The 15,720-nt window shown below is 44.0% G+C and overlaps 1 protein-coding gene across 1 annotated transcript in view; it reads right to left on the bottom strand.

Moving 5' to 3' along the window:
• Positions 1-11,652, bottom strand: part of LOC149441198 (intercellular adhesion molecule 5-like) — a 73,333-nt gene extending 61,681 nt beyond the window's left edge. Inside the window, exon 1 of the mRNA XM_089657639.1 lies at positions 11,105-11,652. Within this exon, the coding sequence (XP_089513765.1) occupies positions 11,105-11,162 (58 nt within the window). The 5' untranslated portion in view covers positions 11,163-11,652. The remainder of the gene's footprint in view (positions 1-11,104) is intronic.
• Between the last annotated feature and the right edge of the window lie 4,068 nt (positions 11,653-15,720).

Below are 15,720 nucleotides of genomic sequence, written 5' to 3' on the forward strand. Positions count from 1 at the left end.
TGGGGACACTAAACTATTGGGGACGCTAGTATAGTTCTGATTGTGATCAAGATAATGATCCATACAGACACTACACTAGTAATAGCAGTGATTAGCAACTTATAGTGTGACTCAGGGGCGCCCCTAGAGTTGGTGTCACCCGGTGCGATAACACTTGGTGACTCCCCCTCTGACGATCCCCGAAAAATGGATCGGATCTGCGGATTGAGCATAATGGATCGGACTCTGATCCATTATGCTCAGTCCGCAGACCCTATCCATCCTGCGGGGATCATCGGCTTGCTTTACAACTTGCCTTTTTGTGGAGCGGGTCCGGTGTCACCCCGTGCAGTAGGAGTCACCTGGTGTGGCGCGCACCCACCGCACCTGCCTAGGGATGCCCCTGGTGTGACTGTGATAGTGTGGTGGACAATCTGGTGCTAACTGACACTGGTTGGAAGGAAGACTGACTGACATCACTAGTAACCAGGGGCGGACTGACCATTCCAGCACTCGTGCACTGCTCGAGGGCCCTGGTTCAGTAGGGGGCTCCATGAGATGCCCCTGGTACCTTTCATTGGCTTTTTCATAGGCTTTTTTGGGTATGGGTGAGGACACAGGGGCCCCATGATCCGCTATTGCCCGCGGGCCCCATGAGTTGTCAGTCCGCCCCTGCTAGTGACACTAATACAGTGACCAGTGATAATGCTGTACACTGTACTAATGACACTGACTGGATGACAAGAGTGATCAGGATGGCAATCAAGGGGTTAACTGTGTGCCCAATAAGTGTATGTGTGCTGCTTTTGCTTACAGATCTGTCAGGGTCTCTCCTTGCTTTCAGTTCTGCACAGTAACTGAAAGCAGGGAGAAATCCAGGCAGAATCTGTGTGTTGTGTTTACACACATTGCTGGTGGTTGGCTAAAGGTCTTTTTGAAACGTATAATGACAACAGTAAAATCAGTCTGTATATGCAGTAAGGCATGCTTGTTATACTCACTGTGGAACCTAAGGGGTTAATCCCCCACATTGTGTAAAAAGGATGTTTGATCCTGACTTCTCTGATCCTCCCCTTCTTCCAGCATCTCCTAAATATCTCTTGATAGAACAGTGGCTCAGGGGCAAGCTGCACATGCTCAGTTTGGTGTGTATTGCTAGAGAGCTTTTTTTTTCTTGGGAGAGTGCATGTGATCAGTACAGGGCCAATCAGCACTCTCCAATAAAAGTCCAGGGGTTCTGCATCCTCCTACAAGAGAATAAAAACTCCTACAAGCTGTAACAAGTGCGTTGCTGGACACTGACAAAGGTCACAAGACTGCTATATAGTGCTGGTGAGAAAAGGCATTTAGCAATTTATATTTACTAAAATATTTGCATTTCCATGTTCTTTGTACTGTGGGAGACCAAATACAGTGAATGCAGGGTCCGGGGAGACCAGATATAGTGAATGCGGGGTCCGGGGAGACCAGATATAGTGAATGCAGGGTCCGGGGAGACCAAATACAGTGAATGCAGGGTCCGGGGAGACCAGATATAGTGAATGCAGGGTCCGGGGAGACCAGATATAGTGAATGCAGGGTCCGGGGAGACCAGATATAGTGAATGCAGGGTCCGGGGAGACCGGATATAATGAATGCAGGGTCCTGGGAGACCAGATATAGTGAATGCGGGGTCCGGGGATACCAGATATCGTGGATGCAGGGTCCTGGGAGACCAGATATAGTGAATGCAGGGTCCGGGGATACCAGATATCGTGGATACAGGGTCCGGGGAGACCAGATATAGTGAATGCAGGGTCCGGGGAGACCAGATATAGTGAATGCAGGGTCCTGGGAGACCACATATAGTGAATGCAGGGTCCAGGGAGACCAGATATAGTGAATGCAGGTCCGGGGAGACCAGATATAATGAATGCAGGGTACAGAGAGACCGGATATAGTGAATGCAGGGTCTTGGGAGACCAGAAATAGTGAATACAGGGTCTGGGGAGACCAGATATAGTGAATGCAGGGTCCGGGGAGACCGGATATAGTGAATGCAGGGTCCGGGGAGACCAGATATAGTGAATGCAGGGTCCTGGGAGACCGGATATAGTGAATGCAGGGTCTGGGGAGACCAGATATAGTGAATGCAGGGTCCGGGGAGACTGGATATAGGGAATGCAGGGTCCGGGGAGACCAGATATAGTGAATGCAGGGTCCTGGGTTTAGTAACACTTGAAGAGGATTAGACACAGCCAACACGTGTTTGGGGAAAAGTCTCTCCTTCTTCAGGGCATGAGCAGCACAAGTTAATAGAGCCAAGATGGAATGCACCAGCAGACCTGTGATAAGTTACCTGGCCACTCTTATGCAGGCCATACATGGGTTGAATAGCAAACGATTTTTCGTCCGAAAATCGAAAACGTTGTTCGCTCGGTAATCCGATGGTGCCATCAATGATTTCGAAAGTCGACCAACCAAGTCATAAAGTTTACCCCATATAACAGGTCAAACTTCTGTTCCTTCTAGGTCACGGCTCATGCGCATATTCTTTTCGGAAAAACGATCGTATGATTTGACCATCATTGAGTCGAAAATCGGTAGATTTTCACGAATTTTCCAACACGCCCGATCACCACGAAAATCGTCCGGTGCCATTGACCCATTAACAGAGCGAAAATCGACCGATTGTTCTTTGGTCCGATTTTCAGACAAATGTATGGCCGGCATAAGTGTTGCTCTTCATCTTCACTAGTGCATGCCATTGTGATTCTTTTAACACCAACTGTTCAAGCCCTTAAGAAGGGGGAGGATTTTTCCCAAAAAATTTTTTGCTGAATTTGATGCTCTTAACCATGTCATTTCTAAAAGACCTTTAAGTGAAATGAAATCTTGTAGCAGGCGCTCCATAGTACACATCCAAGAACTTACCAACTTCATCATTTTCTTCCTGCATTTGATGCGTCATTTGGACCATGCAAGAAATCTACGCCTATATTGCCAAAATTAGTCACATCTATAATGCCACAAATTGTCACACAGGGGAGTGGCATGATGGCATTCCACAGACATAATGCTTTTTGCTAAGCAAAGATATTCAGTTCAGAAGTTTAGGATATAGCAGCCTTCACTAAATGGTGAACCGTGATCTGGATCCGGACCTAATGACAGCCTAGTCCGGACCATCAGCCCACCATGCTTTGCTGGATCCTCAGTAAGCTGCAATCATTGGTTGTTAGGATTGCCAGCATCAAAGCAACCAATGACGTCATGTGTGTGCCCCTCCGCCTGCAGCACGCTTGTGCTCCCACCTCCTACCTGGGCCTCGCTCTAATGGACTCTACTGATCTATAGTGAGACTCTGATGGGGGAATCTGATATATGGGGACACTCTAATGGGGGAAACCTGATGTATGGGGGCACATTGATGGGGACACCTGATGTGAGGGGGCACTGTAATTTTGGTATCTGATAAATGGGAGCACTATGATGTGGGAATCTGATATATGGGGGCACCTTGATGCAGACACCTGATGTAAGGGGGCACCTTGATCGGGACACCTGATATGAGGGCACACTGATGGGGGAACCTCATGTATGGTGCCACCTGATGTATGGGGGCACTCTGATGCAGACACCTGATGTAAGGGGGCACCTTGATGGGGACACCTGATATGAGGGCACACTGATGGGGGAACCTCATGTATTGTGACACCTGATGTATGGGGGCACTCTGATGCAGACACCTGATGCAAGGGGGGACCGTAATGGGGACACTTGATGTAAGGCTGCACCCTGATGAGGACACCTGATATGAGGGCACACTGATAGGGGAACCTCATGTATAGTGACACCTGATGTATGGGGGCACTCTGATGCAGACACCTGATGCAAGGGGGCACCTTGATGGGGACACTTGATGTAAGGCTGCACCCTGATGAGGACACCTGATATGAGGGCACACTGGTAGGGGAACCTCATGTACGGTGACACCTGATGTATGGGGGCACTCTGATGGCAACACCTGGTTTAAGCGGGTACTCTTATAAGGACACCTGATGTAAGGGGGTACTCTGATAAGGACACCTGATGTAAGGGGATACTCTGATGGGGAAACCTGATATAAAGGGGGTACGCTAATGGGAGCAACTGAACTAAGAGGTGCTCTAATGGGGAGACCTTATGTAAAGTGTTCTATTTTCTTTTACTTGAAAAGAGAGATTTGGACCTCAACTGGAAGTAACTGGACTGGACCTTCTTGAATTTTAATGAATTACCCCTGGGCTATAGGAACGTAGTCAAGCATCACTGTTTTCCAGGAACGGACCCCGGTTTTGGAGGTTTGTCACGGATAATGTCTGTGGATTTCAGCACCCCAATCTCAGCTTGGTAATAGTTTGGGTTATGTATGTCAATATTATTTGACTAGCAGAAGGAACATACATAGAGCACCTTGATCCTCTGAGACAGTACTATGCAAGACATTATAGCAGGTCCCATAAGAGGAATGCTCTTATCATGAACATATACCCACTGCTTGGGGTTCATGTTTTCTGACACAAATGATTTAGGGCTCATTTTATAACACTGACACCAGTGACTTAGGGCTCATTTTATGGCACTGACACCAGTGATTTTGGGCTCATTTTATAACACTGACACCAGTGACTTAGGGCTCATTTTATGGCACTGACACCAGTGATTTAGGGCTCATTTTATGACACTGACACCAGTGATTTTGGGCTCATTTTATAACACTGACACCAGTGACTTAGGGCTCATTTTATGGCACTGACACCAGTGATTTAGGGCTCATTTTATGACACTGACACCAGTGATTTAGGGCTCATTTTATGACACTGACACCAGTGATTTAGGGCTCATTTTATAACACTGACACCAGTGACTTAGGGCTCATTTTATGGCACTGACACCAGTGATTTAGGGCTCATTTTATGACACTGACACCAGTGACTTAGGGCTCATTTTATGGCACTGACACCAGTGATTTAGGGCTCATTTTATGACACTGACACCAGTGATTTAGGGCTCATTTTATGACACTGACACCAGTGATTTAGGGCTCATTTTATGACACTGACACCAGTGATTTAGGGCTCATTTTTTCTCAGTGACTCTAATAATTTAGGGGCCATTTTATTCCACTGACACAAATAATTTGAGGGCTTTTTTTATTCCTCTGACACCAATGACTGGGGCTCATTTTATCTCACTGACACTAATAATTTGGGTCTCATTTTATCCTATTGACACCATTCACTTTGGGCTAATTTCATTTCAAAGACACCAATAAATAATTTGTGCCACATTTTGTTCCACTGACAGCAAAAAGTTAAGGCTCATTTGTCATCAATGTTGGGGCCTATTTTTCCATCACTGACATTATCAGTTGGTGCTTCTTTTACAACCACTGAAACCAGTTGGCACTTATTTTCCCTTTGTACTCTGTGCCGGATGACTCTGGTAATCTTCTCCCTGGGTTAACATCGATGTGTTGGTTGGAGGGGGGGGGGGTCACTAAGGGGAGTGTGTACCCCTAAGCAAATACCTTTAGAAAGTTTTATTGTTGCATAGGATTTTTAGGATGACTTCAGTAGCAGATCTGGGTGGCAATAAGTAGGAGCACCTTATGGTGTCTGCGTTACAGGCTGTGTGTTAGATTTGTCACTTTGTGTAGGGTTACTACACAAATGTATTTTGTATAGGGTCAGTTTCAAGTGTAGTTCCTCATTTGTAGCAAATGTAAAGAATTTGTAAAGCCAACATTTCCTATTCCTGATATGTGCCTGTTGTGCCATGTACCTGTATGAAAAATAATCCTTTCTCTCTGTATTGCTTCCTTTGTGTGAAATCCCTGGTGTTCCTTCCAGTCCCTCTGCTTTCCTATTAAAAGCTGACCACACTAGTCATGAGAGTACAGTGTGGTCAGATTTTGTGCTGAGAACTCAGCCTGCTCTCCTCCAATGATCAGACTTGTCCTGACCCCTCTCCTCCTCCTACACAGTCATTCACTGGGAAGACCAGTGTGCTGTTGTTTCTCCTCCTTCAGCTCTCTGAGCTCCTTATGCAGCGAGAACAGAGGGTATGTGATCACTTTTTTAAAAAGGGGGTGGTCTTTATAATGTTTTTTATATCTATTTATAATTATATATATTTTAAATGGAATATATTTTAAATGGTTGTTTTACAAAGTGAAGGTTCACATATACTTCAATATTGTTAAGCAGAACAGCAAGCTAACACTTTGAATTTTGTATTCATTACATCATATGTTTGTTAAAGCAAGCATTTTATTTGTGAGTGTTTCCTATGCAGTGTATAAACAACTCACTAATGTATAATCCGCAAGCAAAAACTCTGCTTCATTTTGTCTTCAAAGAGCCAGTTATCACACCCCACTGGGTGCCACCATCTTGCCTCTCACACAGGATAGAGAAGGGTCAATCACAGCGTGGACATCAAAGATACCTCCGCTCTGTCTGTGTCAGTAATGTGTTATGGTTCTCTGAATAGGTCAGTGACTGGGGGTCAGTGATGGTTAAAGATAGATGTGAAGAGGGTAGCTGTTGACTTTTTACAGAAAGTCAATATTTGCAAACCAGTAACAACATAATCTGATTAGGTTTTATGGGTCAACTGATTAGGAGCTTGAGAATGGAAAGGTTTACATTACTGTAACTTCCAACCTTCCAAAGACCAAAAAAGATACTACCCAAAACCAAGCAGAATGGACGTAAATTGGAATTCCACCCAAAACCAAACTACATCTACTCCCAGCCCCATGCCAAGCCTCCTCTATCTAACCCTGTGAAGAAAAGATCGCTATACTTACCTATTCTAAAGCCATTCCGGTAGGGGCTTCTGTGTAGAGAGAAAGCCAACAAGGGATGAGAAATGCCTACAGGGGTGTCAAACTGGCGGCACTCCAGCTGTTACAAAACTACAAGTCCTATCATGCCTTTGCCTTTGGGAGTCATGCTTGTAACTGTCAATCTTGCAGTGCCTCATGGGACTTGTAGTTTGGCAACAGCTGGAGGACAACCAGTTTGACACCTGTGGCCTAGAAGATGACGTCACCCATAGACTTACTGTGGGGCACCCATGGCCGGCTGCCTCTGCTTTAGGCTTCATGTACACGAGCAGCTCCTAAACTCAAGTTTAGGAGCTTTTGGCATTTTTTTGCCAAAGCTTCTAAACTCAACTCCATAAAAACCTACGTGTCCATCTACACCTAGGCTTTTAGCAGAATTTAGGCGCTGCCATGTTTAGGTGAGGTTAAACCTCCCTCTCCTGAACGTGGAAGAGTCGTGTTCAGGATAGGAATGTCTTGACCGCCAACCGCTAAAACTGCGGTTGCCGTGTTTTTCCGAAATTTTCATTTTGCCGCGGCTAGCAGTAAGGATACATGGATCCTTACACAGAAGCTACCACTGACAGCTCATAGATAAAGAAAAAACAGGTGCTGCACACACCTAGTGCATTATCCAAGGTTTATCGAAAGGAGTGAAAGATAAAAACATTCTCACAGACGAAGCTTATATCTAAAAAGCATTGCAAAATGACAATTGCCACAACGGCAGGCAAGGTGTTCCCACTGTCAGTGCGGTCAAATTTCTGACGCGTTTCGGGGACGAATCCCTTTCCTCAGAGCTAATGACCAACCTCTGATGCAGATGTGTAATGCATGGATAATGGGAGCCTTGCTGGTGAAGCATCCTTTGGTTGTCGCTGTCCTGGCTCCCTTGGCTTCCCCTTTGGCTGTGCATATCCTGAGGCGTTGGAGATGACATACGATAACCACTGACAGCTCAGCCTGGGACCGGACTGGTACATCTCCAGAATAGGTAAGTATAGTGATCTTTTCTTTACAGGGTTTGATAGATTAGGCTTAGAATGGGGCTGGGAGTAGATTTGGAGTCATTTAGGTTTTGGATGGAATTCCACTCTAAGCTGCCCATACACTAGTAGAATTTTACTCACAATTTCTCCTTTTCCAAACATTTGTTTGCTTTTGTAATCAACACTCATTTTCAACTGTATTGTTACTATATTGTCTCCAGCTATAATGTAAAGCGCTGAGCAAACCGTTGGTGCTATATAAATCCTGTATAATAATAATAATTGTAGCAACCAGAAACATTGAAAGAGCAGAATTCATTTTTTTTCTTACAGATCGTAGCTCGAAGCTCAGAAATACCCAACAAGCAAAAACCTATTGTTTTCAACAGCCTTTGTTCACATCTGAGCGTTCTGTCGCTTGTAGCTGAACGCCTGTTGCTCAAAAAACTACACGAGCTACTTTTCAGGCAGAATTGAGCATTTTGGTCCCCATAGACCTCAATGGAAATGCCTGAAAAGCACGACATGAGCGTTTTCAAGCATTTTTTTCACACGTTTTCAGCTCAAACAGCAGTTCCCCTCCCCCTTTTCAGCTTTACATTGGGCACATAAAAATGCCTAGTTGAAAAATGCCTGAAAAAACACCGGAAAAAAGCTGAAAAAAATGTGTAATTATGCTCCAAAAGATACTCCAAATGTTTGAAAAAAAAAAAAAAACGCTTGAAAACAAAGATGCTTAGGCTCCATTCACATATAGGTGTTTTAATAACCTATATAACCTTAATAACGTGTTTTTGTATTAGCTTTTTTCGCATTTGCAGTGTTTAGCGTTTTTAGAGGGTTTTTTTTACCCCCCACCAATTTTTTGTTTGTCAAAATAAGTCCAAAAACTCTGCTTTGCCACGGTTTACCACATTTTTCAGCATTAGAGTGTTTTTACAGATAAAAACCTCCTCTGGAAACCCACTAGTTCTGGGGTGTTTTCCAGTCAAAATACGTCCCTGCCAAAAAACATTGATTACATGTGTAAGGACACATAGGATAACATGCTGGGGGGTTTACTAGCAGTAAAAAACCCCATAAAACGCCAAAAACAGCTGCTGTAAAAACGTCCAGTGTGCATGAGGACTTAAAATCACCGATGGAATCATCGCAATTCTTCCTGAGATATCAAAACGCTGTGTTAAAATGTCAAATCGCACATGAATGTGTTCAGGTGCCATTCATTTCAACGGCACCTAAAAACGAGGTGTGATTCTGCTGCGATTGTCATGAGACAGATCAAACCAAATCGCAAGACACGCGTCACCTAAAATAACTTCTTTTGGGATTTGGTTTGCGCGATTGCAGCGTGATTTGTTGTGCGACAATCGCGTCAGAATCGCACCACATTTTTTACACGCTATTGATATGAATGGCACCTAAACATGCTGATGTGCGTTTTGACATTTTAACGGCGCGTTTTGAAATCGCGGGTAGAATCATGGCGATTCCACTCATGATTGAAAATGCCTATTTTGTAAACGGAACCTTAGATGTGAATGCAGCCTAAACTAGTGTTTGGGAAATTCCATTCATTCCAAAATTAAAAGCAAATAAACTAAATTTTGACATTCTTTCAAACAATATTCATCTCTTTTTGGCTTTATAAAATGTACTAATGAGATATCTCTTAGATTGTAAGCTCCAAGGATCAGGGCCCTCCTATCCCTCTTGTATTGAACTGTATTGTTGCTGTATTGTCTCCCGTTAAATTGTAAAGAGCTGAGCAAACTGTTGGCGTTATATAAATCCTGTATAATAATAATAATATTGTGTACAAACATTAATCTGCCAGTGCATGGCCAGGTCCATTGTTGAGTAGACTTGTAAAGGGTTCTTCTACAAGTTCTTTTTTTTTTAATTATTATTATTATAAATATTTATTAATTTTCTTCCAAATACAAATTACAAACACCTGTTTCTATATAAAAAAAAACATCAAATCAAAATATTATTATTAACATAATTTATCTATATCCCACTTCCCCTACCCTCCCTTTCCCCTCCCCCCTCCCACTCTGCAATTCACTTCTCTAAAAACCATTTCTAAAATCCACTTTTATTTCGAGGGGTATAAATCATCATCATATATTTCACTTTTTCTCTATATTCCTCCCATTTTTTCCACTTTATATTATACTTCTCCATCATATCCATATGCATATAATATAATCTTTCCGTCACACAAATCTGATTCATTCTGATCATCCAATCTTCCTCTGTCGGCACCTCCCTTTTTTCCAGAACCTGGGTGTAAGACTCTTAGCTGCGCTCAAGAAATATCCTAATCCTGAACCCTTATATGATCTCACTGAAAGCTCTGTGACATGGAGAAGACATAGCTCTGGATCCAATCTAATGTCAATCTCAGTCATTTTCCTTACTAAGGTGTCCGTGTATGAACCAGCGGTAATAGATCGCTGCTCAGTTCTCCGGCATTCTCGGAGAACACAGTTCTCCTGTGAATGCAGTTTATGAAGCAGTTCTCCAAACGAAGGGAGAACGGTCTCCAAACGCTGGAGAATGGTCTACAAACTCTGAAAAACGGCTCATTTTACTATAATCTCACGAGATTACAGTAAAAGATTAGTTTACTAAACAGAGGTAAATTATCTCTGCTTAGTTTTCGGTCCCTCTGATTCTCCAGCTCTGGGCTGGAGAATCTGGAGGGAGAACACAGATCTATAGAGAAGGGCTGACATGATCTCCTGAGTGTCGTAAACTGTGAATGACCAGAGAATAGCTGAGATCTGTTGAATCGCAGCTATTCTCTGTGTCATAAACGGACACCTAAGTATACAATTTTCCTCCAAAACCCCTGTATTTTTAAACACTCCCACCATATGTGATATAACGTACCCACTACTTCACCACATCCTCTCCTACATGTTCTGTTTGAGGTGATTGTAGCCGTATTAGTGCATTTGCGACAGGAACAATTGAGTACTGTCCGTGATACTTTTTTTATTTGCACTAACATACAATTTTGAGGACAAGCTTTTGGGGAATGTCCCCTTCTTCAAAGTCCAAGCAGTACTCAACATGTTCTGGAAACCCTTATGAAACCTTAACATCCGAGCTAATCAAATAACATATAACGTATCCAACATCTACTAGCCTGGCCGGAAAAGTGAAACTTTTTGCCAAAGTTAGCAAATGGAAAGAGATCATAAGGCTGTTATTTTTTCCCCAAAAACATGTGGGCATCCTTATCTTACAGAAACACTTTATCAGAGCCTACCTGTATGAATGGGGACAGTCACATGGAATACAACCAGCAGGATCCAGTAGATTTCCATGGTGAGGTATGATCCAGAGGTTTAGCTCCACTCCGGTGGGGTGTGATTCAGAGGTTTAGCTCCACTCCGGTGGGGTGTGATTCAGAGGTTTAGCTCCACTCCGGTGGGGTGTGATTCAGAGGTTTAGCTCCACTCCGGTGGGGTGTGATTCAGAGGTTTAGCTCCACTCCGGTGAGGTATGATCCAGAGGTTTAGCTCCACTCCGGTGAGGTATGATCCAGAGGTTTAGCTCCACTCCGTAACACAGAGGATCCGGTAGAGTCAAAGGCTTTCCCTCCAGTCTCTTCTGCTTGGAGCTCCAATATCTTAAAGTCTGAGGACTGTTTCCTGTAGGCTAGACTTCCCCTTCTCAGGTTCTGCTTAGTTTTTTATTTAAACACGACTGAAAGGCGCCCTCTTCTCTCTCTGGTTCCTAATGGCTTCTCTCTCGGTCTGTTCTATGTAATAGATTACAGCTGTCTGCAGGTCTGTACTGGTCTCCCCTCCTTTTCTATGACAGCAGCTGTTGCAATCCACTCCTCTACTTCTCCCTCTCTGCTTTCTCTTTCAATTATGAGAAGTAGCAGGGGGAAGGGATGAGGGGGGAATTTCCGAATCAATGAGGAACCTGGCACAGTCCTATCACTGAGAGGTCAGAATAATTGGAATTTCCCAAAAACCTTCATCCTCAGGCAGAGCGAGCTGTTGAAGGGGCTCATGTACACTGCAGCTGATAAACTGACGTTTAGGAGCTTTTCTGCGGGGTTTTTTTCCGCAGCCCCTGAACTCTCCCTAATGTTTTCCTATGTATCCGTGTACACATCGTATTTTACAGGCAGTTATGTTTACAGTTGTTTTTTTGAACGCACCAAACTTGCGTTCAGGAGTTGATTTTTATTAGCGTTTCAAACGCCAAACACTTGTAAACGCGGCTAACCTGGTTTAGAAGCGGTTGCGTTTAGAAGCGTTTTTTAACTGTTCCATGTCCAGATGCTGTCCAGAGCCGTTTTTTATCATCAGAAATGCATGCAAAGCATTTTCCATGTATTCAAATGGACCCGATACACCAGGGCAGTCAGTTCCAGGTTTTGCGTGAAGGAAAATATGGTAGAACGTGTCGCATTATTCTCATGATGGGATCCATAGTGAATACAACCAGAAAAGACAGGTCATCTCCACACATACTGCTCTCTCTGCTTCTGCTCTCTCTATTTCTCTCAAAATGTCTGAAATAGTAAATGTTTTACTGTTTTTCTGGGCATTTTGGAAGGTCTCCTGAGGGTGTCTTATAAAAACGCTTCTAAACGCAAATGCGCATAAATGCACATAAACGCGGTATGCAAACGCAGCTAAACAGACGTTTTTTAACCTAAGTTTTCCAGCAATCAGTTTCCATCGTTCAGAAGTGTTTTCCAAATGTCCCGTGTACATGGAGCCTAAGTGTTGTAATTCAGGGTCTGACAGTTTATTGATGTTTTATTTATTTATTTCAGGTACTTATATAGAGCCGTCAATTTACACAGCGCTTTACATATATATTTTACATTCACATCAGTCCCTAACCCTCAAGAGATGTACAATCTAAAGCCCCTAACTTACATTCATACATACATAAAGTTGCCAACATTTAAAAAAAACTTTAAGGGACACTTATTTTTCCTGTATGACCAGAAAGACAGTGTAGGTAGAGCAGTACGTTAATTAGGGGTGGGCCATTCATTCATGGGTGTGGCAAGATAAGAAAAAGAGGATTGAGAGTGGCTTAAAGGGGGTGTGGTTAAACAGAGTCTGAGATTCTATTGGGATCCCCCCCCCCAATGCAATTTTTCTCTCCACCCCAACATCCCAGAAAACAAATAAACACATTCATAATCTTATCTCAAAAAACTTTATGTAAACATAAAGAACTGGTTCACACTCACTGATTGGTTGCTAGAGGTTACAGCACATCATTACCGCTCACTGATTGGTTTATAGAGGTTATTGCAGTTAGTACAGAACTATGGTCTGAGACTGCAGGTGTAGTACACGACTATGGTCTGAGACTGCAGGTGTAGTACACGACTATGGTCTGAGACTGCAGGAGTAGTACAGGAGTTGGTCAGGGATTGCAGGAGTAGTACAGGAGTTGGTCAGGGATTGCAGGAGTAGTAGAGGAGTTGGTCTGAGACTGCAGGCATAGTACAGGACTATGATCTGAGACTGCAAGAGTAGTACAGGAGTTGGTCAGGGACTGCAGGTGTAGTACAGGAGATGGTTTGAGACTGCAGCCATAGTACAGGACTATGGTCTGAGACTGCAGGAGTAGTACAGGAGTTGATCAGGGATTGCAGGCGTAGTACAGGAGTTGGTCAGAGACTGCAGGTGTAGTACAGGACTATGGTCTGAGACTGCTGGAGTAGTACAGGAGTTGCCCAGGGACTGCAGGCGTAGTACAGGAGTTGGTCACAGACTGCAGGCGTAGTACAGGACTATGGTCTGAGACTGCTGGAGTAGTACAAGAGTTGGTCAGGGACTGCAGGCGTAGTACAGGAGTTGGTCTGAGGATGCAGGCATAGTACACGACTATGGTCTGAGACTGCAGGCATAGTACAGGACTATGGTCTGAGACTGCAAGCGTAGTACAGGAGTTGGTCGGGGACTGCAGGTGTAGTACAGGAGTTGGTCTGAGACTGCAGGCATAGTACTGGACTATGGTCTGAGACTGCAGGCATAGTACAGGAGTTGGCCAGGGACTGCAGGTGTAGTACAGGAGTTGGTTTGAGACTGCAGGTGTAGTACAGGACTATGGTCTGAGACTGCAAGCTTGGTACAGGAGTTGGTCAGGAACTGCAGGCGTAATATAGGAGTTGGTCAGGGACTGCAGATGTAGTACAGGAGTTGGTTTGAGACTGCAGGCATAGTACAGGACTATGGTTTGAGACTGCAGGCATAGTACAGGAGTTGGTCAGGGACTGCAGGCATAGTACAGGAGTTGGTTTGAGACTGCAGGCATAGTACAGGAGTTGGTTTGAGACTGCAGGTGTAGTACAGTACTATGGTCTGAGACTGCAAGCGTGGTACAGGAGTTGGTCAGGGACTGCAGGCGTAATATAGGAGTTGGTCAGGGACTGCAGGTGTAGTACAGGAGTTGGTTTGGGACTGCAGGCATAGTACAGGAGTTGGTTTGAGACTGCAGGTGTAGTACAGGAGTTGGTCAGGGACTGCAGGCATAGTACAGGGGTTGGTCAGGGACTGCAGGCATAGTACAGCAGTTGGTCAGGGACTGCAGGTGTAGTACAGGACTATGTTCTGAGACTGCAGGCGTAGTACAGGAGTTGGTCAGGGACTGCAGGTGTAGTACAGGACTATGGTCTGAGACTGCAAGTGTAGTACAGGAGTTGGTCAGGGACTGCAGGCGTAGTACAGGACTATGGTCTGAGACTGCTGGAGTAGTACAGGAGTTGGTCAGGGACTGCAGGCGTAGTACAGGACTATGGTCTGAGACTGCTGGAGTAGTACAGGAGTTGGTCAGGGACTGCAGGCGTAGTACAGGAGTTGGTTTGAGACTGCAGGTGTAGTACAGGACTATGGTCTGAGACTACAAGCATGGTACAGGAGTCAGGAGTACAGGAGTCAGGCAGAGCAATAAAAAAAGTAGCATGCTTACACAGTAAATCAGAACACAGTTAACCCTTTGATCGCCCCAGATGTTAACCCCTTCATGCCCAGTGTTAAATTTTTTTTGCTGGATATGTTTTATAGCAAAAAGTTTTTTTGTTTATAGTGCAAAAAATAAAAAATACCACCAGAAGAAATCTCTATTTGTGGGGAAAAAAGGACATAAAAAAGGGGGGTAAATCCTCAGGAGGGCAAGTGGTTAAAAGCGATTATAGCAGCTTATCTGCACACTTATTTTGTCTTCTTCTTTCAACACTTGCCTTTCTTCTTTCTTAAAGTAGAACTACAGGCAAAACTTTTTTCTCATTCTGGATGGAGTAAGGAAGGGTTATAACCCCTGTCAGTTTATTTTTTGCCATCTGTGTCCCATTGGGGAGATTTACCTCCACTTCCTGCTCATAGCTGAAACAGGAAGTAAGGGAAATCCCTGCAAATTTAAAAAAATCCTTGGCAACCCCTGGGTCACCACAACTAGTTTTCCATTGGAAAATTTCCCCTCTATTACATTTCTGGGGACAATCCGAAATGTGGGGTTTTCTTTTACTGTACTTTTAGTTTCACTTTCAATGGTAATAGTAAACACGACAAATTGAGAGGATGTCTCCCTAATGGGGGCACAGACTGCAATAAAAACTCTGTCCAAAACTAAAAAAAAAAGTTTTGCCTTCAGTTATACTTTAAAGTATATGTAAACCCTCACCTTGTAAAATAACCCATTCGGATTAAAATAGAAATGAAAGACAAAACATTTGCGTATATTATTATAAATACCCTTTTTTCTCCTTTTCATAACTGATCACATTCCCTCTGTTCTCAGCTGCATCAGAGATGCTTGGGGAGAAGAAACAGCAACACACTGAACTTCCCAGTAAATGGCTGTGCAGGGGAGGGAGTGTCAGGACAAGTCTGACCATTGGAG

Source organism: Staurois parvus, unplaced genomic scaffold (assembly GCF_062004578.1).
Source record: "Staurois parvus isolate SC_StPar_1 unplaced genomic scaffold, SC_StPar_1.0 ptg001014l, whole genome shotgun sequence".
In the NCBI taxonomy this organism is placed as follows: Eukaryota; Metazoa; Chordata; class Amphibia; order Anura; family Ranidae; genus Staurois; species Staurois parvus.